The 20418-nt window shown below is 51.7% G+C and overlaps 1 protein-coding gene across 11 annotated transcripts; it reads left to right on the top strand.

Moving 5' to 3' along the window:
• Positions 1–241: 241 nt before the first annotated feature.
• On the top strand, positions 242–20231 carry LOC102935762 (sodium-dependent lysophosphatidylcholine symporter 1). 11 transcript variants are annotated; one of them, XM_037915381.2, is made up of 14 exons: positions 243–476; positions 5374–5496; positions 5897–6021; positions 7229–7361; positions 8061–8139; positions 8847–9004; positions 9124–9214; positions 9740–9861; positions 11017–11100; positions 11421–11504; positions 14567–14679; positions 15332–15475; positions 15871–16047; positions 16711–20231. In XM_037915381.2, exons 1-14 carry the CDS (start codon positions 414–416, stop codon positions 16769–16771), a joined length of 1557 nt encoding a protein of 518 aa, XP_037771309.1. In that variant the 5' UTR covers positions 243–413; the 3' UTR covers positions 16772–20231. The 11 variants fall into 11 exon arrangements, with proteins under 11 accessions (XP_043383490.1, XP_037771309.1, XP_043383492.1 ...); XM_043527553.1 differs by having other exon boundaries at positions 244–476; positions 17174–17810; XM_037915382.2 differs by having other exon boundaries at positions 245–476; positions 17167–20231.
• Positions 20232–20418: the final 187 nt, after the last annotated feature.

The raw sequence follows: 20418 nt of genomic DNA, 5'->3' as shown, positions 1-20418 counted from the left end.
GGCCCCCAGACTGTTTACTGGGCCCTGACTTTACAAACGAGTCCTGAGCCCCCGGAGGCTGAGAACCGCTGAGCTCCAGCACCCCCAGCCACCCGCGTCTCAGGGCAGCTCCAGGACTGGCTTGGGTCAGTGCAAACCCTCTTTCTCTCCCTACGAAGCGGGCACAGGGCAGCTCGGGCCCCAACCAAACGTGTCTCCCCCTGCGCCTCGCTAGGCTCCGCCCCGAGGTCTGGTTGGTCAGCTACGGCTCTGGCTCGGCCCGCGGCGGTGAGGCCGCTCAGCCCCTGGGTCGTGTTACACCCCTGGGGGCCGGTGCGCTTCTCGGGGCTGGTTTCCCCCGCCTGGGAGCTCGGCTCGCAGTAGGGTTGATCCTTGCTCCCTGCGCCGGGAAGGGAGGCCGCGTGTTTGTGAACATGCTCCCAGAGAGCCCGGGGCGTGCGGGAGACCGGCCCGGGGCGAGTTCGAGACACAGCGAGGTAAGAAGAGCGGGCTGCGGGTCGGCCCCTCTCTCAGACCGATGCAGTCTAGCTGGGGCAGGCAGCCAGGGGGTATTTTTAGGGCTTCGGTAGTTTTTATGACTAAGGGAGGCGTTTATGTTCGGTTGCTGATGGCACTCAAATGACCTGGGTGCACGGAGATGTGGGGACCTTCCGATATCCCGAGACGTGGTGGGGGGGTGTTAATATCTTTTATTGGCTCAACTTCTGTGGGTGAGAGACACGCTTTTGACCTGCCCCCAGCAGCCCTCCTGCAGGGCTGGGAAAGGTGCTCCCAGCAAACTGCGAGGTGGAGCAGAGGGTTTAGCATAAGTAGTCAGCACCTGTTGTAAGGCACCACTCAAGGAAGAGTGACCTGTCAACACCTCTGCAGTCTGCTGGGGGCCCTGAAAAGAGGGGGAGGGAAGCACCAGGGGAAGAGAAGCTTTTACAAAACCGAGATTTTAAAAATGGAGCTGCAGTGGAAACTGTTATTTAAACAACTAAGCATTCCCCTGCAAGGCATGCAAGCCAACCATGGTAGCCGGAAAGTGAAACTGTCTATCAACAAAAGGGAATCCCACTTCACTAGATCTTTGCTGCAAGCTCTGAAAATTGGCCAGCCAGACACATCCATAAATTTCTCTGCACCTAGCTGAATGATGGACTCTCTCATCAGTCTGTCTCTCTTCCCCTAAAATGTTCCCCTGCACCTTGTCCCTGATCTATAAAACCCAGTGGACTCTGGACTTTATTCTGTCCCTGGATCAGCAGCGGTGATGCTATGTGAAATTCGCACTTATGTGTTGTTATCGTGAAGCCTCAGTGGAAAAAGAAGAGCAAAACGGAGTGTTATCTGAACAGATCAGTGATTCACTGGCACTTTCAGGCTAGATTCTGAGCGTGGTTCAGCCAGTGGAAATTTGGTGTTTTTGCAGACGTACGCCAGGGTACATGAGAGGAGAACGAAGCCATTAGTGTCCGTAACTAGATTCATGTCTACAAAGTACCAAAGCAGCTGATCCCAACAGCATGCAGTCAAGGCAGAAGCCCACCTAACAATAGTCCCACCTGGGTACACAGGGGACAAGGACTGAAAATATACTGGCTGGGAAGAGCAGGAATGGAAGTTGCATTAGTGTCTCAGACTCCTAGCAGAGTTGGGCATCTCGCCCACTAAAATGCTGATACAGAAAAGTCCCTCTAGCAGGAATGTGCCCAGATGCTGCACAGGCCACGGATTCAAGCCCAAGGTACACACATGGCTCTTTGCTCCCTGCTAGGCTGGAGCGTGGCGGGCGGGCTGGGGTCGCATACTCAGGCCTGGAAGGAAGAAAGAGGAGAGCCTCACGTCACAGACACCAATTCCTCTGCCTGCTTCAGATTATGGAGTCCTCGGCCCAAGTGGCAGGGATCATGGTTGGGGTAAAGCGGAGGCTCTGGCAGGGCTGGTTTTACCATGAGGCGGTCAGGTCCCAGACGGGGGAGGGGGCACTAGGACCCAGAGTGTAGAAGATGGTGTCTGCTGCTGGTGCACCTGTATCCTCCCCGCTCGAGATGCACAGAGAGGGTGGCGCGCTGGGCTGGAGGGAGGAGGGCACAAGAGACAGAACAGGCAGGCAGGAGAAAAGGGGAGAGGGAATCACAGAAAGCAGCAGGAGCTGCAGGGAGAGAGAGGAGGAGGAGCCTCTTATGTACCTCTCGAGCACCCCCAGGAGCCTGGCCTGTTAACCCCAGCCTCTCCAGGAGCTTTCTGTTTCCTGCTGCTTCGCTGAACCCACTTGAGGAGAACAGGCCGTCAGCTGGAGTAGTAGGAGCCAGTTAGGCCCTTAAGACACTGATGTCTCCCCTCGCTCAGGCCCTGCTACCAGCCTGCTTATTTGTCCCCTTCAATTGAGTGTTGAGAGACACTCTAGCTGGCACAGAACAGCAGCCATGCGTGAAAGAAGAAAACGCCCGCCTGGGGCAGCACTCAGAAAAAGAAAGTAAGCAACGGAAGCTTTTCTATCTAAGCAGGAAGGAGCTCTCCTGAGATACATAGACACAAATGTTCACGGTGAGCCTTCCGGCCCCAGGGAGGATGGGAGTGGTGAGGAGATGCCTGATCTTCCAGTCAGTCAGAGGGCAGGTGACCTGGCAGCTACTGCAGCATCCGTATCTCCATCTCCAATGGATGTAGCCATGCACAGTCCTGAAGAAAAGTGTAGATCAGAGAAGAGTGTGGTGGAGGCGCAAGAAACAGCTGCTGCTGAGTTTAGTTCCTTAAGTCCAGATGATCCAGGACTGTGAATCCATTTGAGCAGTAGCCTGAGGGACTTCCTTGTACTGCATGGGCCACAGCAAGTGAAAAACTTCATGTTCCCCAAAGACCATGAAAACAGAAGCTTCCATCCAACACATTACTGGGGTGAAATCCTCAATGGTGACAAAGTGGAGAGGCCATGGCTTATGTACTCAGAAACCCAGAATGCTGCATACTGTTTTTATTGCAAACTCTTCCAGTCTAATGTCCCAGCCACATTGGGTTCTACAGGAACAAAGGACTGGAAAAATCTGGCGAGAAGGCAGCAAGTCACCAGAGAGCATTCCACAGGTGGAAAGAGCTTGAGATGAGACTAAGGTTTAAAGGCCACCATAGACGATCAGCATCAAGAGAAGATTGCATCAGCGTCTGTTTACTGGCAAAATGTTCTGAAAAGGCTCACTGCATTGTGAGAATGCTTGCTACCCAAAACTTAGCCCTGCTTGGCACTTCAGATCAGCTGTACGTGCCAAACAATGGAAACGTCCTTAAAATTGTGGAGCTGATGGCTGAGTTTGATGCTGTTCTCCAGGATCATCTAAGAAGAGTCACCACCCAAGAAATGTACACACACCACTACCATGGAAAAACAATTCAAAATGAGATCATACAGTTACTGGCAACAAAAGTCAAACAGAAGATTGTGGCAGATCTGAAGTCAGCAAGAGATTACTCTGTTATTCTGGACTGCACAGCTGACGTCAGCCATATGGAACAAATGACTTTAATGGTGCATTTTGTAACAACAGAACCTAGTGAAATGTCCCTGCAATGGTGACGGTCAGAGAGCATTTTCTAGAATTTATTGACATTGATGATACTACAGGAGCTGGTATGACAAATGTGCTTCTTAAAAAGCTGGAAGATACGGGAATTGCGATAGCTGACATGAGAGGTCAGGGCTACGATAATGGTGCCAACATGAGAGGACAGAACAGAGGAGTGCAGACATGGATCCGAGAGTTAAACCCTCGAGTTTTTTTTGTCCCATCCAGTTCTCATTCATTGAACTTGGTGGTCAGTGATGCAGCGTCAGCTTCCAGTGAAGCTGCTGAATTTTTTAATCTAATTCAAAGCATCTCTGGATTTTTCTCTGCATCAACTCATCGATGGCAAATTATGAAGCAACATCTGGGAACATCCTCTCTGACACTGAAACCACTGAGTGCCACATGATGGGAAAGTCAAGTGGAGGCGATAAAGCCTATCAAACACCGAATTGGGAAGATAGATGATGCCACAGTTGCCATTATGGAGAATAATGCTATGACAGGAACTGTTCATGGGAGAACAGTGGCAGAGGGAAATGGAATCACCAGAAACATACATAACTTCAAATTTCTGTGTGGCTTAGTGTTGTGGCATGACATACTGTTGAAATAAATGTTGTAAGCAAGAGACTCCAAGGTGTTGACCTTGATATATCTGGAGCAATGGAACAATTGGACAAAGCAAAGTCATACCTACAGTCTTACCAGTCAGATGAGGGATTTCAAAACATTCTGAAGAGTGCACAGAAGTTGGCAGAGGAACTTCACACTGAAGCTATTTTCACACCCATTCAAGAACACAAGAGTCACTGAAGGAGAAATTTTGATTATGAGGCACGGGATAATCCCATAAGAGACCCCAAACAACAATTCAAAGTTGAATTCTTTAACCAGGTGCTAGATTGTGCAATACAGTCAGTTGAAGAACATTTCATGCAGCTCAAGGAACACAGCAGTATATTTGGGATGTTGTATGATATTCCAAAACTCCTCACGATACCTGAAGAAGACCTACACCAGCAATGCAGGGCACTAGAGACAGTGTTGACACATGATGACATGCGCGATATTGATGCGATTGATTTAGGTGATGAACTGAAAGCCCTTTCAAGTTACATTTCAGCAGGATCAACTCCAAAGGCTGTTCTGGAATATATGTGCACAAATAAGATGGCCACCCTCTTTCCAAATGCTTTTGTTGCTCTGTGCATACTTCTAACACTTCCTGTAACAGTTGCCAGTGGAGAACGCAGCTTCTCCAAGCTGAAGTTAATAAAAACACATCTACGCTCCACAATGACCCAGGAGAGGCTGGTCGGCCTTGCAACCATCTCAACAGAGCATGAGCTAGCCCAGACTGTGGACCTTCAGGAAGCAGTTCAAATCTTTGCAAGCAAGAAGCCACGGAAAGCACCACTTTGATTATTCAAACAGATACAAATGCCAGTGTTTACTACGCAGACAAGAAACGTTACATTTGCTGTTCAGGTGTTTGAAAGTGAAGTGTTCCTTAAAATTTTTGAACAAGGCATTTGAAGTGGTTAGTTCTCCTTTATTGGGGTAGGCAGCAGAGCAGTACCATGAGAGGAGTAGAACAGGAAGAAGGCACAATTGAGACCTTTCAAAGTTTTGGCCCAAGCGAGGGGACATGGGGGCATCATTTGAGCTCCCCACCTCAGGTGTCAAAATGTTGTGGGCCGATTCTGGGCAGGGTTGGGAGGATATCCAGGGATGGGAAGAGCAAAGGCAGAGAGCAGGGTCGCTAACATCTTGGGCGCATGTGTCAGTTTGCAGTGAGCGGGGCTCATTTGTGTCTTGGTTCCAGACGCAGCCGGCACCACTGCCTTTCTACAGGAAGCTCTGTTACGCCATAGGGGGTGCTCCATACCAGATGACAGGAAATGCCCTCGGGTTCTTCCTCCAGATCTTCCTACTGGACGTTGTGCAAGTGAGCAGCCGCTTTCTCGCTGGATGGTGGGACTCGGAAGCAGAGAGGCTCCGTACAGGAGTGTGTATGTGTGGGGCAGTCTAGGTGAAAGTGGGTCTTGCAGCTTATTCTTGAGACGACCTTGATAGTGCCGGATGGTGTTCTTGGAAAGACCTTGATGGTGCCCCACAGCGTCAAGTGCTACAATTTCATCAGGAGCCTTAGATCCAAAGAGCTGCAGGAGGAGGAGGTGTGTGTGGGTGGGGAGGTTTCCATGTCATTCCAGTTCCCAGAATGATAGCCTGGAATTCTGCCCAGAGCTGGCTGCTCCAGGGCCGAGTCATTCTGACTCTTTCCGCCTTTGGCTGGGATCTTGTTCACTTTCATGCTGTGGCCTGATCCAACTGTTTGTCTCTCCCAGTTGGAACCGTTCCATTCCTCTCTGATCCTTTTCCTTGGGCGAGCCTGGGATGCAGTTACAGACCCCGCTGTCGGCTTCCTGGTCAGCAAGAGCCCCAGAAGGAAGCTTGGCAAGCTGATCCCCTGGTGAGCATTGGGGGCTGAGGCTGAGCGGGCGTTGATTTGGCTTTGGAGGTCAGGCGCAGCCTCTTTGGGGACTGGGACCAAAAGCCTCTGGCTGTGCGCTTACAATGGGCAGTTTGAAAAGGGGGAGCACTAACAAGAATCAGTCACCTTGTAACAATTGCAGTTCCTGCAAGATTCACTAAATATTCAAAGTGACTGGAGGGTTGATACCCAGTGGCTCTCACCTGTGTTACATGGAGCCCTCCGGACAATCCGCTAAGCTGTGGGCAGGGGAGAAGCTCTCCCATGAAGTGAGCAGCACAATACACATGTAGCCGATCGCTGCTCTAATATTTAACCCCCAAGCCTGCAGTTGGGTCCATGTGGCTGGACCCTGTCCCCATGGATCCCACTGCTGGATCAGGGCCTTGAATATTCGAGCAGGGGCTGAGATAAGTGGATCTGGGGCCAGCACAGTTCTGCTGCTGCCCATCTGTTTTTTTCCTTGCGTTGAGCAAAACTACCCTCCCCTGCTCACCCTGATCCTGGAGAGGGGTGCCAACTTTCTAATTGCACAAAACCGTATATCCCTGCCCTGTCCCCACTCGCTCCATCCCCCCTTCATCTGTTGCTTGCTCTCCCCCACCCTCACTCACTTTCACCGGGCTGGGACAGGGGGTTGTGGTGCGGGGAGGGCTCCAGCTGGGGGTGCAGGCTCCGGGCTGGGGCAGGGTGTTGGGGTGAGGACCCCGGATGGCCCCTAGGTGCATGGGCAGCCAGGGAGGCTTGATGCACTGCCCTAGTGTCTGGAGGTGCCACCCCTGCAACTCCCATTGGCTGAGAACCGTGACCAATAGGAGCTGCGGAGCTGGCACTAGGGGCAGGGGCAGTGTGCGGAGCCTCCCTGGCTGCCCATGCGCCATGGGGCCACAAGGTGGCTGCTTCTGGGAGCCATGCAGAGCCAGGGCAGGCAGGGAGCCTGCCTTAGCCCCGCTGCGCCACCAACTGGACTTTTAACAGCCCGGTCGGTGGTGCCGACCAGAGCAGCCAGGGTCCCTTTTCTACTGGGCGTTCTGGTTGAAAAACAGATGCCTGGCGACCCTAATCCTGCAGGGGATGAGCTGTGGCATGGCGAGCAGGAAAGGAGGCCAGTGCATGAGGCAGTAATAAACCTGACTCTCACTTTGCTTCGGTGCTTGTGTTGAATCATCTCCGCTTGCCCCTGCAGGATTGTCTGCTCCATGCCGTTCGGGGTGGTCTTCTACTGCATGGTCTGGTCCACCCCCTCCGACGCCATGCCGGTCTCCCTCAAGTTCCTTTGGTACCTGGCCATGTACTGCTTCTTCCAGACGAGCATGAGTGTAAGGACTGCAACATCTGTGGCTAAGTGTTTTAGGAGCTGTCTTCACCTTGCTGCCGAGAACAGGCTAGGCAGGCCGTGGGTCCCGTTCTAAGCTGGACCTTCCTGCTTCTAAATGCAAACGTCCCCTACCTGGAACTGAAACAAGGCCGGATGTGTTTGTTTCCCATGTCACGGATGAGGGATGCCATTCTGAAGCACGCCGTGTGTGCGCGAGATCATTCCAGGGGGGGTGGGGTGACATGTTCACGTTCTGTGGGGCGTGACCTCGCACGCACCGTGCATGCCAGGTCACACGAGCAGGGGCTGGGTCACCCAGGAATGCCAGGGGCCTGCCGCTGCCTGCAAGCACCAGAATCTCTGGTATGCTGCGGGTGCCTGAGTGGCCCCTCTAGAAGAGGAACGCAACCTGTAGGGGAGCGCACAGCTGCTCTGGCTCCAGACTTTCCCAGCAGGGGGCGCTGTAGGGCATGGTATCTGGTTGGTTATATAGTGACGTCGTGAAACAGGGCAGTAGTTTTCGTTTTCACAGCTGCTCTCTGTGGTGGCAGCTCCTCCAAGGGGCTCACCTCACCAGAGGTGTTCCTGGGAAGGGAGGGCGGTGTCTGCCCCCAGAGGATGGGATGTGAGAGACAAGGGATCCCAGTATCAGAGGAGAAGCGGCTGAGTTGTTTGGTATCTGAGCTGTTTTTCTCCCCAGTGCTATCATGTGCCGTATTCCTCCCTGACCATGTTCCTGGGAGGGAATCCGCGAGACCGGGACTCGGCCACCGCCTACAGTAAGTGTCTCTGTCTGGATGCAGGGTTTCCTTCATGGTCCCCAGGCCTGTGTGAGTTCTCTCCAGTGCCTCACTCTATGCCAGAGGGGGTGTTGTCTCTGAATCTGGGTTTGTGATAGGGTCACACCGGACGTGAATTTGACCTGATACATTATAAAATATCAAAAAAACTCCCATACTTGGGATCCACATATTATTGCAGCTAAACAATAACTGGGCTGCAGCGTTAACCAGGGACACTCTGACGGCTTGGATCTCAATCTCAGGGCACGTGGCATCCCTAGAAGTTCTTCTTTTGTTAAATCAGCCCATCCACAGTGCAGGCGATATCACACGGCACGGGGGTATGGTTATACTGAACTCACACAGGCCTTGGGTTGGTTGCTGTAAAGACTCTCTGTGTAGAAGCATTTATTAGACAAACAACTCCCATGGGGAACGAGGACTAGACTCTGGCCCCTCAGTTCCAAAAATTTAGGCCTCTACCACTGGAGTGAAGGGGGAAATTTTAGAGCAGGCAGAAACAGTAGATCTCTTATCTGCTTTGTGAGCTGCCATCAGAGGGGAGTCTCACCCTTTCAGGCACACAAAGCCAATACGTTACTTTGCAAGGCACATGCTGGCCGCTCTTTCCCTAGGGGATCTGCTCTGAGGCTCAGGCCACAAGACTGTCTGACCCCTCTCCCATTTGTCCTGGCTCTTGGCAGGAATGGGGGTGGAGGTGTTCAGCACGCTGGTCGGCTCGGGTATCCAGGGGCAGATAGTCGGCAGGTACCACGCCAGCATGATGAAAAGCTGCAGCATGCCCAATGGGACTCTGTACAACAGCACCTCCCCGGGGCTCACTGACACCTTGGAGAACACGGTAAGCACCTGGCGGTCTGCTCCCTGCCCCTCTGCAGAGCTCTGGGTGGGAGAGCGCTGTATGCGCTCCCTGCAACTAGTGCCTAGGTTGTGACAGCTGCATCGGCTCTTGTCTTCCAGCGCAGGGCGTACGTGATCGCCTCCGTGGTCCTGGGCTCGCTCTACTGCATGGCCTGCCTGATTCTCTTCCTCGGAGTGAAGGAGGAGCCCGGTTAGGTCGCTTCTCTGGCTCCTCTTGCGATGGTTTGGAGGGTGCCCTGTGGCCGTGGCTCTGGGGGATGGGTGCAAGTCCAGCGGGGGAGGGAGCTGGGAATCTGCTGGCTGGGCGGGCTGTCGGGGGACACGATGCCTGGCCTGTGGGTGCGAAGGAGGCGCGTCGAGGGACATGGTGCATGCTTCAGTCTCAAGACTTTCGCCAGCCTGTGACGTGGGAGTTGGTGGCTTGTTGCTTTCCAGCCTCCTGCACCATCCAGTTCACGTCAGCCCTGAGGAGGCCGCTCCCCTCGGCTGGGAGGGCAGAAGGAAAAATGGGGCCTCGGTAGGGCAAGGCCGGTCAGAGCCCCGGTCAGGCTGGGAGGCTGGGCCAAGCATGGCGAAGGCCTCATCAGTCGCTAGGCGCGAGGCAGCCTGGGGTAGTGTTCGCGGCTCTCGGCTTCAACGCGTACAGTAATCACCACCGTCCCTGGGGGGTAGGGCTGGGGGTGACTCTGCTGCACTTCCCTTCTCATCCCTGCAGGGCCCCTCAGTCCCTTGGGAAAGACCCAGCTGCCCTTCTTTCACAGCCTGCGAATAATCCTGGGACACCAGCCCTATGTCCAGCTGCTCTGTGGCTTCCTCTTCATGTCCCTGGCCTTCCAGGTACCATCACCCCCACGGCTGGCATGGAGAGAGGGGTGACTGCAGAGTGGGCAGTGGCTGGGCTCTTTCAGAAAGTCCTGGGGCAAAAGTATCTGAACAATGAGGAGAAGCAGGTCCCCGAGGTGTAGAGGGATGGTGGGGAGCGGCGGCTTGAAACACACAAGCTGTGTGGGAGAAGAGGCAAGGAGGGACCTGCACAGACTCCAGGGGCTTTCTCCACCAGGCTGTGCCCAGCCCATGTTTAGGAGCCCACCAGACCGAGCCCCTGGCTCTACCTTTCCCATCCATGCCCACCAGTACAATCCCCCGTCCTGCCGTGCTAATAAAAGTGAGATTGTGCCAGCTGAGTGCAGCAGCCCCGGCTGTGGGACTGTTGTGATAAGACCACCGAGGGGGTGAGTAGGCCAGGAGAGATCCTGTGCAGAGCCTTTAACTCTAGGGTGCAGGTTCAAATCCATCTCAGGTCTGCAGTGATTGGAAGTTGTTCCTGCTATACAGTGTTAGGTGGCCTCTTGATCATCATGAGTCCCGTGTTCTCAGTCAGATTCCCCAGGGATGAGTGTCGGTTTCCCAGAAACCACCTCACCTACCTCTAACCGGCAGCCTCGGCAGAGAGACCAAGGAGGGAATGGGCAAAGAGAATGAACGCCCCCTTATTGTGAGGGGGGGTCTACCCAGGGCACATTGGCAGGTGGTATGGGGGCGTTTGCCCCATTGATGCCCATGATGTGCCTGCTCCATGAGCAAAGAGAGAATTTTTGTTTCCAGGGCGGCTGATCAGACTCTTTTCACCAGCACTGAACTCACAGGCGCTTTTATGGCTTTAAAATTGAAATAAAATGAAACAGCCCCCGAGAGGCAGGTGGGAGATGGAGGCCTGGTGATACAAAGTGCAGGCGTGGGAAGCCAGCTAGTGACTCACTGGCTGAGTGCCGCATTAGACAGGTGGGTTCTGTGGTCCCTGGAAAAATGGATGGGGAGTCAGGAGTGTGTGTGTGAGAGATTGGGGGGCGGATGGAACAGACATCTCCAGCCAGATGGTGAGGAGCAGCAAAGATCCATCTGACCTCCCAGTTTGCTGCACTGCAGGCTCCTTTGGGGCTGGACAGCGGGCCCAGGAGCTAAGCGCTGAGCGTCTGTATGTTCCCTTCCCAGATCGCTCAGGGGATCTTTGCCTTTTTCTGCACACACGCTGCTGGGCTGGCTGGGAGGTTCCAGCACTTGGTGCTCATCATGCTGGTACGTCTACACAGTGGAACCGGTCTCCCCTCACAGCCCCCCTCTCCGAGGCCAATGGTGCCCCCAGAATGTACTCACAGGAGGGGTCAACCCCCCACCTATCCAGGGCCCCTCCCTGCTCTTTCACCTAGCATGACAGAGGTTGACACAGTGTGGGCAGCGCAGGGAGAGGGGATAATGGTGCCCAAGGCTGGTCTGATGGATTTCAGTATCTTTGCTGCCCATGTCCCCCATGCCATAACATGGATGTCTCCGGGGGAATGCTCCGAGGGTCCTGGAAGGCCTTGCTGAGTCTCTCCCTGTGGCTCTGTCTCCCCCAGGTCGTGGCTTCCCTCTCCATTCCCTTCTGGCAGTGGTTTCTGGTGCATTTTGGGAAAAAACCAGCTGTGTTCGTGGGCCTACCAGTGAGTTTCCGTTCTCCTCTGACTTTAAATAGATATTTAAACTGAAATTCCTACAGCACTTCTGCCCTGCACCCTGCACCGCCTCCTTCTGGAAGAGGCTGGGACTGGGAACCCCCGCCCCCGGTCAGCCCTCCTACCCTGCTCCCTACAACTCCTGCTGCTGGGAGAGGCTGGGACTGGAGTAACCGAAAGCCCCGCCCCACCGGTGCTATGCCTGTACCAGTCCTTGCGGTGACTTCTGCTGCATGTGGCCCCTACCGGAGCAGCGATGAGCACATCCCTAGGCAGTTTCCTGCCCCATTCCCTAGAGTGTGTCCCTGAACAGAGCTGGCTTTGGCGCCTGTGAGCCCCTCCTCTGTAGCACCCCCCCTCCCCCCCCGCTGTGGAACACGTGCCCGTGGGGAAGGCGGTGCAGACACGAACGGAAACTGACCCAGCACCCTTACACGACACTTCCCAGCAAACACACCAGTGCAGCCACCTCCAGACCACAGAGGGCTCGCTGACAGCTGGTGTTAGGGGGCTTATTCCTTCAGCCACTTACTTCCCTGGTCCTTTTTGTATGAACAGAGAGCAACAATACCCGAAGTCCAAAGGTGCAAACAATTCAGTGTTTATTGGGGTGAACTTCCAACAAGCATGATTCCAGTTTCCTTCCTTAGTGTCCCCCTTCCCAGGTCTGACACCACAGAGCCTTACCTGTGGCCCTGTTCCCATTCCTGCCCTTAGCAAAACATGATTCCAGTTTCCCCACCTCCATTCCCTCTTCCCATTTCCTCCCTTACCCACTCACTTGCTGATTGACTGCAGACTATAGTAAAACTTGAGTTCTGCTTAGCTATACTGTAACCAGTCCTTTTACTGAAATTTAACTAACCAATCCTAACATATTGTAACATGATTATTTAAGCAATTATATCTCACCACCTTAATTAGTTTACACCCAGTAAAATTAATTATACAGCAGACAGAAACAATCACAGAACCAGACAGAGATTATACAGACAAACAATGGGGAAATGGGGACTACAGTGATAGAACAACACAGAAATGAGGATTTCACATCCCAGCTATTGATAAGTGAGTTCTTGCCAGACAGGATGCTATCAAACTAAGTTTCCTTTTACATCTTCTTGGCACTTGCCTTTCTCTGGAGGCGATAGGCATCATCAGGACAGGATTGTATTCCTAACAGCCCAATAGCACCTTCATTCAATGTGACTAGTTTGGGATGTGAGGATGTGACCAGTCGCTTCCCAGCTTATGGCTGTGTCTGCTGCTTAGCCAAAGGCCTTAGCCTAAGAACAGGGCCCCAGACTGCCACAGTGAGAGAAGGGCCTTACACCAGCAGACAGTGATTTTGATTCTTTCTTTTATACCTCTATAACTAGCCAAGTGTTAAGAATACACCTAAATTCTTAGAGTACAGGCCTTTACAGACAGGCCTGAATAGCTATACCCTAACAGCTGGCACCACCACTGCCCCCCGAGGGCTGGCTGAAGATGCGTCACTGGGCTGAAACGCCCCCTGTGCTAATCAGACAGGCGCAGCTTGGGGCAGGGAGGGCAGAGAACGTGCAGGATGTAGATGCGCAGCGTGCTCTGCTGCGATCTCTGCCACGCACGCTCAGCATGGTGCCAACTGGCTGCTTTGTGTCACGCCGATCGGCCACGGCCTGGGCAGTGACCAGTATAGAGACTGCAGCATATGCAGCCAATTCCCTTCCCCTCCCCCATACTGCCCTGGAGTCTCACACGACTGTTTGTTGGGTGTCCTTAATACCCAGGGAGAATAAGAAGCGTTGATTAATGCTTTGCATTCCCCTAGAGCAGTGGTGGGCAACCTGCGGCCTGCGGGCCAATCCGCTGGTGGGCCGTGAGACAGTTTGTTTACACCGACCATCTGCAGGTACGGCCGCCCACAGCTCCCATAGGCCGGGAATGGTGAATTACCCCCTTGGGCCACGTGCAGCCCACTGGCCGCAGGTTGCCCACCACTGCCCTAGAGCCTTCCACCCCTCAGGTTAATTAACTTGGCCTCCTGATAGCCCATGCAATGGGGACAGATAAGGCACAGGGAGGTTAAGGAATGGACGCGGGGCTGTCCAGGGAGTTTTCCCAGTAATGTCAGGGTTTACTGATGACATCCCAAGGGTCTGTGTTCACTCCTGCGGTCAGCGTCAATGGGAGCTGGGGTGCTCAGCACCATGGACAGTCCCTTAGGGCTGTATCCACTGTGCTGAGCCCTGCTCAAAACCTGGCCCCCATTGTGGGTGCTCACCACTAGGGGCCACGTTTACAAAGGGATTCAGGTACCTGAAGATGCAGATAGGCACCTAATGAGATTTTATAAAAGCACCTAGGCAGGTTATGTGCCTAACTCCCATTGACAGTCATGGCTGTCAGGTGCCTAACTCCCACTGACAGCCATGGGAGTCAGGCGCCCAACCTGCTTAGGTGATTTTGTAAAATCCCACTGGGGTGCCTATCTGCATCTTTAGGCACCTAAATCTTTTTGTAAATCTGGATCTAGGTGACTCACCCAAGGTCACATAGTAAGAATGGCAGAACAAGAACCCAGGAATCCAGACTCCCAGTTCAACCACTGCACCACACTCCCTTCTACACTGGAATCGTATTTGAGTTCTGCTCCTGTGGGGGTTCCTATGGCACTCAGGATTTCTAGTAATTAATGCAGCATTATGTTATCATCTGTCGAGCTCGGTCCATGCTCTCAGGGCTGCACAGAACACAGGAAGGAGAGATGCAGTCTCTGCCTCAAGGAGCTTCCATTGAGAATTAGACCATAGAGGGGGCACTGAAATATCAGAAATAGTCTAATGTCCAAGCAATGATGCAGAGTTGCTACTGAACTTGCACGTCTCTATGATGCAGGCAGCTCCGATGGGAGAAGTGAGGTTTAGTCCATGGTCGGTATTTGTGAGCAGAGGAGGGGTTTGCGTGGAGAGAGCGGGGAGCATGGTCTTGGGGTCCTGGGGAGTGAGGGCCACATGCATGCAGAAGAAAAGGAGCATAAGCCCCTCTCTCTCTCTCTGCTGTAGTTAATTATCCCTGCCCTCATCGTTATCACCCAAGTGAGCCACAACTTCCTGGTCTTCGTCTTCATGGTGGTATTAGCGGGATGCAGCCTGGCTGTCCTCTACTTGTTACCCTGGTGAGTGGAGCGGTTCTCCAAGCCACGGCTGGGGCTGCTCATTCCTGGACTGTTAAAGGGCTAGGTCACTAGGAGGAACAAACTGAATGGGGGGGAAGGAGAGTTTGTTGGGAAGCACGGTTGATAAAGGCCTAGATGTGGGTGCATTCATCTGCGTGGCCAAATAAGAGAGCAAAGGGGGATGGGCACCTTTGTCGTGGCTGTGAGTGGCATTAGACAGGGAGGTTTGTGTGTCACTGAGTGATTGTACAGCACTGGCATTGCATCAGTCTGCGAACAATGTAAACTCCGAGTTAGCTGCAAGCATGTGGCCCTGCTTTCATTATGCAAAACACTTAACTTCTGTCTTGTACTGCCTCCTGCAAAATAGCATCAAAGGCCCAATGTCCAGACTCATGCTAATATGTGCATACATTTGCACACCTAATTTGCACATGCAAGTGGAGCAACTGGTCGGCTTAGGCACATAAGTGCACATGCAGTCTTGAAAACCTGGGTCCTACTGTGTTTTTTCCCCAAACCATAGTCCAAAGCTTTGGCCAGTGCTGGAGGGCTGCGGTGTCAGAAGCCCAGCAATGACTAACAGGAGAGAACCAGGGCAGGCAGTAGTGTTGGGTTTGACTAGCACCTTTACCAGGCTGTTCATCCCCAGGTCCATGCTACCGGATGCAGTGGATGATTTCAGGCTGAAGAATCCGAACTGTCTAAACCTGGAAGCTTTTTTCTACTCGTTCTATGTTTTCTTCAACAAGTTTGCAGGAGGACTCTCCCTGGGGATATCAACAATGAGCCTACAGTAGGCCTCAAACTCTACTTTCTATTTATCACTGGGTTCATGGTTACCCTGTGGGAGAGGCTAGAACAGGAACAGCTGGGAGCTCCCAATGGTCAGTGTTCTATACCATTCCCCACAGCCCCTCCTGCTGGAGGTGGCTGGAACCAGACTAGCTGGGAGTGTCCCATGGCCAGCTCTCCTGTGCCATTCCCTACAGCACTTCCTGCTCAGCAAACCTGTGAGTGAAGTCGCTGTTTGCTCCTTTCCAATTCTCTGCCATGACTTGCTGGGACTGTGGTGTGTGTAAGCTTTTCCATTGCCAGCACTCTGCCCAGGGGCTCTGGTTTCTAGGGGAAACAAAGGCCAGTGTTTCCATGGCAGAAAGCTGGTGCTTTTTTCATTGTGCTTCTCTTCAGTTTTGCAGGTTACAGAGCCAGTGACTGCACACACAACCCCTCTGTCATCCTCACACTGCGGATACTCATGGCCCCTGTCCCAATAACCCTGCTGCTCATTGCCATGGCCATATTCTGCTTCTACCCCATCGACGAGGAGAGGAGAAAACAGATGAGGGTGGAGATGGAGGCAGCTGGGTAAGTGCAGTGCCCTCTGAGGAGCGTTTACGTGTTCTGCAGTTCTTTGGTTCAAGCCTCCACACTAGAACTGCCTAATATACCTAGCACAGGTCTCCATCATGACTTGGAGGGATTCCCCAGCATAAGTATATTATAGCCACTTTGCAGTGGAATTCAACTCAGATCTCAATCCACACTCAATGGCAACCAGCCAGCAAATACTTCTACACCTTTTCCTAGTTAGGAGAGGCTGGGACTGGAAGAGCTGGGAGGTCCCCTATAGTCTCCACTCCCTGTAGAGATTCCTGCCTTGGAGCCGGGATTACTGTCTTTATTAAGGCCAGGTCGACACTACCGATTACTTAGGTATAATTTACGTTGCTCATGGGGTGTGAATAAGCCACCCCCCGAACGACATTAGTTACACTGACCTAAGTGCTGGTGTGGACAGGACTATATCAGTGGGAGAGCTTCTCCTACTGACAGAACTACCGCCTCACCTGGAGGCAGATTTATTATGACAACAGGAGAGCTCTCTCCTGTCAGCACAGAGCATCTTCACCAGACACACTACAGTGATGCAGCTGTGCTGATGTAGTGCTTCTAGCGTAGACTAGCCCTTAGACTTTTATTCAGCACACTGAGGTTTTTAAAGTTCTTTATACAATGCAATTCCACCAGTTCCAGGGGTCTGCTGCAGGGCGTCAGCTTGGGGCCTCCTAATGCTTCAGAAGAAGGCTGAATTGGGAAGCTTCAGGACGTATAACATGGCTGGCCAGCAGTGACGGCTCCATCAGATGTCTCCTCCCCACCCTGTACATTGAGATGGGGATGACTAGAACAACCCCCCCCCCCCATTTGCTAGCAGGCAGTGCTACCTCAGGAACAATTGGAGATATGGGTCCTGAAATGTGTCTCTGAGCCAGAGTGATTGTCCCCCCGCTCCCTTTTGTCCCCATGCCTAGATATTTGGGGAGAAAAGGAGAATTTGCCAGGAAATAAACCCCCATTTATAGCCAGGGCACTCCATGTTGAGGCAGTGGGACTGGGTCTGGGACCAAGCACCGCATCCTCCCTCTCTCTTTTTAATGTGGATTTTAAGTTGGATTTCATATTAATTTCTATTCTTTTTAACAGTCATTGGGTAAAGAATGAAAACCCAGGATAAACTAAACCTTGCGCCAATCTCGGGAAATTCACTTGGAAAGAATCCAGTATTGCTACATGTCCATGAGGATACATCAGTGTAATTTAAAGGCTCAGCTGGCTGTTGTTGCCAATTTTCCCCATCACAAAGGACACAGCTCTGCGAGACCAGCCCTGCAGTGCTTCTGCAGGGAGGTCGGCAGAGTTGGTGGGACCCCACAGCACTGCATTCTGCATGGCTTAGCTTTTGCTTTTCTGTCTGCTCTGGGACTCTCAAAACAGGACCAAAGGGTGGGGGAGATAGTTTCTCTTCGGAAGATCAGGTTCATTAGTACTGAGAGCTAGGTTTTGGGGGAAATACAATATTTTTAGGAAGGGTATTGTATGCATAATATATTTCTAGGTCATCAGACTGGCAAGATGAAGTCTCCTAGACTGTACTAACCCACCCATCTCATTAGGAACAAAGGAATTGTCACACCAGAACAGACAGGTGGTCCAGCTCATCCAGGATCCTACCTCTGACAGCGGAATGGTCAATGCTGGCTGCTTCAGAGGAAGGTGTGAAACACCTCCTTAATGATCCTGACTGAGTAATACTGTACCTGTGAGGAGATGGGGGAGGATGGGTCCTTTTGACCCCATGTGGTGATCAGTTCCTGCCTTGCAGCTCGAAGATTTACTTCTGTCAGATTTCTAGGTAAAAGTAGGCAGGACTAGTGGCAAGAGCTTAGAATCCCAGAACTCAAGCCAGGGATCAGAGCCAGTACCAGAATTAAGCCGAGGGTCTAGCCAGAGTCAGAAATCATGTCCAGGGTCAATACCAGGTATCAGGGTCTGTGTTGGGTTTCCAGGGGTTGATTAGGAGTCAGAATCCGAGTCAGAGCAAGGTCAGTGCCAGGAGTTCAGAAGTACGGTAGCTAGCTAGGAATCCACTTTGTTGCCTGGACACTTCCTGGTATACCCCATGGGCGTCTCTACGGTCAAAAAGCCAATCAGGGATCGCAAAAAGAAGAGGAGTACTTGTGGCACCTTAGAGACTAACAAATTTATCTGAGCATAAAGCTTATGCTCAAATAAATTTGTTAGTCTCTAAGGTGCCACAAGTACTCCTTTTCTTTTTGCGAATACAGACTAACACGGCTGCTACTCTGAAACCAATCAGGGATCGCTAGACCACTGTCAGTCAGGTCATCTGAGGTGGAATTTCCTCTGCAGGTTGTAGGTCAAAGAGAGTGGCCCAGGAGACAGTGTAGGGATGGTGGTTACCTTGTAGCCCAGCAGGCCTGGGATTACAACCTCCCCCATGCAGAGCAGCTGACTCACTGTTCTCCAACCAGAACGCCAAGCCAAAGAGAACGGCTGAATTCAGCCACTTGGAACTCTGGGTTGGATACAGCGTAGTGATATGAGATGAGCTGGGGAGTCACTGAGCTAGTCGCTCTGACACGCTGTAACAGCAGCATTGTGCCTCATGGGTACCAGGTCTGAGGTATTACTGCCAGTTACTGACAGGGCTGAAGGAACATGGTAGATGTAGGCTGTGAGGCTTGGAAGGGGTAAGGAAAAGTGGTTCACTGCCTGTTGTCAATGGCTAAACACCTGCCTTCATTATCTACCACAGAGCAAGCTACAGTATTTTGATCACCTGCTGGCATGATGCTGTTCCTGGAGAGCGGCCAGTAGGATGATCCTAGTTCACCTTGTTTCCCAGAGGGCTGGTCCCCTGTATTTTTAAAGACAGAATCTATTATTCTGTGGAAAGATGCCAAAGTTCAAGTGTAGAAATTTAAAAGAGAAGCACATGCCCAAAAGGAGAAGTATGCACACCACACAACCTCTAGTATCACTATTTAAAAAACCAACCATGGTTCCCTGCCTTGGGTTCATTAGCAGGCAGTTCAGCTAGTTAGCAATCAGATGAAAGGGGTCGCAGGAATAGACTAAGCTACCTGCGATCTTGCTTTCTTAGCGGTTTATTACAAGGTCTGCCCCGTGCCTGCCATCCACAGGAGTGTCAAATTCACTCAAAAGAAAGGGCTGAATTGCACTTTTAATGATAGTTTCTAGAACAGTTCTAAAATCAGCATCTTGTACAACCTTCAGCACACCACAGATCTCCCACTGCACAAAGATCAAGGTTTGGGTCTGGCCCTTCTGTCGTGACTAAACTTTCAGTAAGTAAAATTTAATTGCATTTGGCACCATGCATTAGCTTGTTATTTTTCAGGCCAGTGCTATTTCTGCCTTTTCTTTAAACCAGTGGCTCTCAACCCACAGGCGGCCCAATCAGCACACAGCTGCGGCCCATGTGACATTCTCAGGGCCATACAGGTAGTATTTTTATATATATATATATATAGAGTGGATGCAGCCCCATAACACACAGAGAGCTGCATATGAGGCCCCCAATGGCGAATAGGTTAAGAACCACTGCTTTAAACATTTGAGCTTGTAGCTACCCAATCTGCACACATAATGGCAGTTTTTGTGCAAATTAGCCCCCAGTTTTGCACCTACTTCATTTGAAAATCTGGTTCTTAAAGTGGCATCATGAGGCTTAAGAGTTAACCACACTTTCCGATGAATAGGGAAGATCCCACCTCAGAGCTATAACAGGATGTCTGCAGATAGCCTGGCAGGAAAGCAACATTATATCAGTTACACACAGATCACATTTACTTTGTCACGAGGGCCAGAAATGTAACTCAGGAAGGCCTGGTCTGGGTGTTTTGAACCTAGTGGGCTATGGGCCGTTGCTTCCCATTCAACGTTGTTGTCTATGTATTTTGATGGCCTTTGTGTGCCAAGAAATGAAATATGATTCATTCTCAAGCTACAAGTCATATGGTTGGCAAGAACTGTGTTAAGATGCATTTGCAATTGCTATATCACACCATCCGGGCTGGGAAGGATGTGTAGTGTGCTGCACCAACCTTCCAGGTGGATTTGTATTTGTAGATTTGTATTTTCTGATGTCAGTATTTTTCAACTGTTTTTTTAATTATAAACTCAAAGGCAGATTTTTAGAAGTATTAAATCAGTGCAAACATTAATGTTTTCTCACCTTGGCGTTTCTTGCTTTGCAAGCAGGAGAAGGCCTTGGTTCACAGCTTTCCCTACGGATCAGCCAGCTTGGTGGGGCATGGTGGGGAATCATTCAAGGAGAATCAGCTTGTTTTGCAGGTTGTAAAGTTACACCATGAACTGAGATACTAGAAGCTGATACCTCATTCTGTTTCC

Source organism: Chelonia mydas, chromosome 13, assembly GCF_015237465.2.
Source record: "Chelonia mydas isolate rCheMyd1 chromosome 13, rCheMyd1.pri.v2, whole genome shotgun sequence".
Taxonomy (NCBI): Eukaryota; Metazoa; Chordata; order Testudines; family Cheloniidae; genus Chelonia; species Chelonia mydas.
This window is presented reverse-complemented; position numbering and strand designations above follow the sequence as displayed.

Coding starts and splice junctions, on each gene's coding strand:
- LOC102935762 (XM_037915381.2), top strand. CDS start 414: ATGCTCCCAGAGAGCCCGGGGCGTGCGGGAGACCGGCCCGGGGCGAGT. Junction 5,497..5,896: donor TCCTACTGGACGTTGTGCAA/GTGAGCAGCCGC, acceptor TGTCTCTCCCAG/TTGGAACCGTTCCATTCCTC. Junction 11,101..11,420: donor ACTTGGTGCTCATCATGCTG/GTACGTCTACAC, acceptor TGTCTCCCCCAG/GTCGTGGCTTCCCTCTCCAT.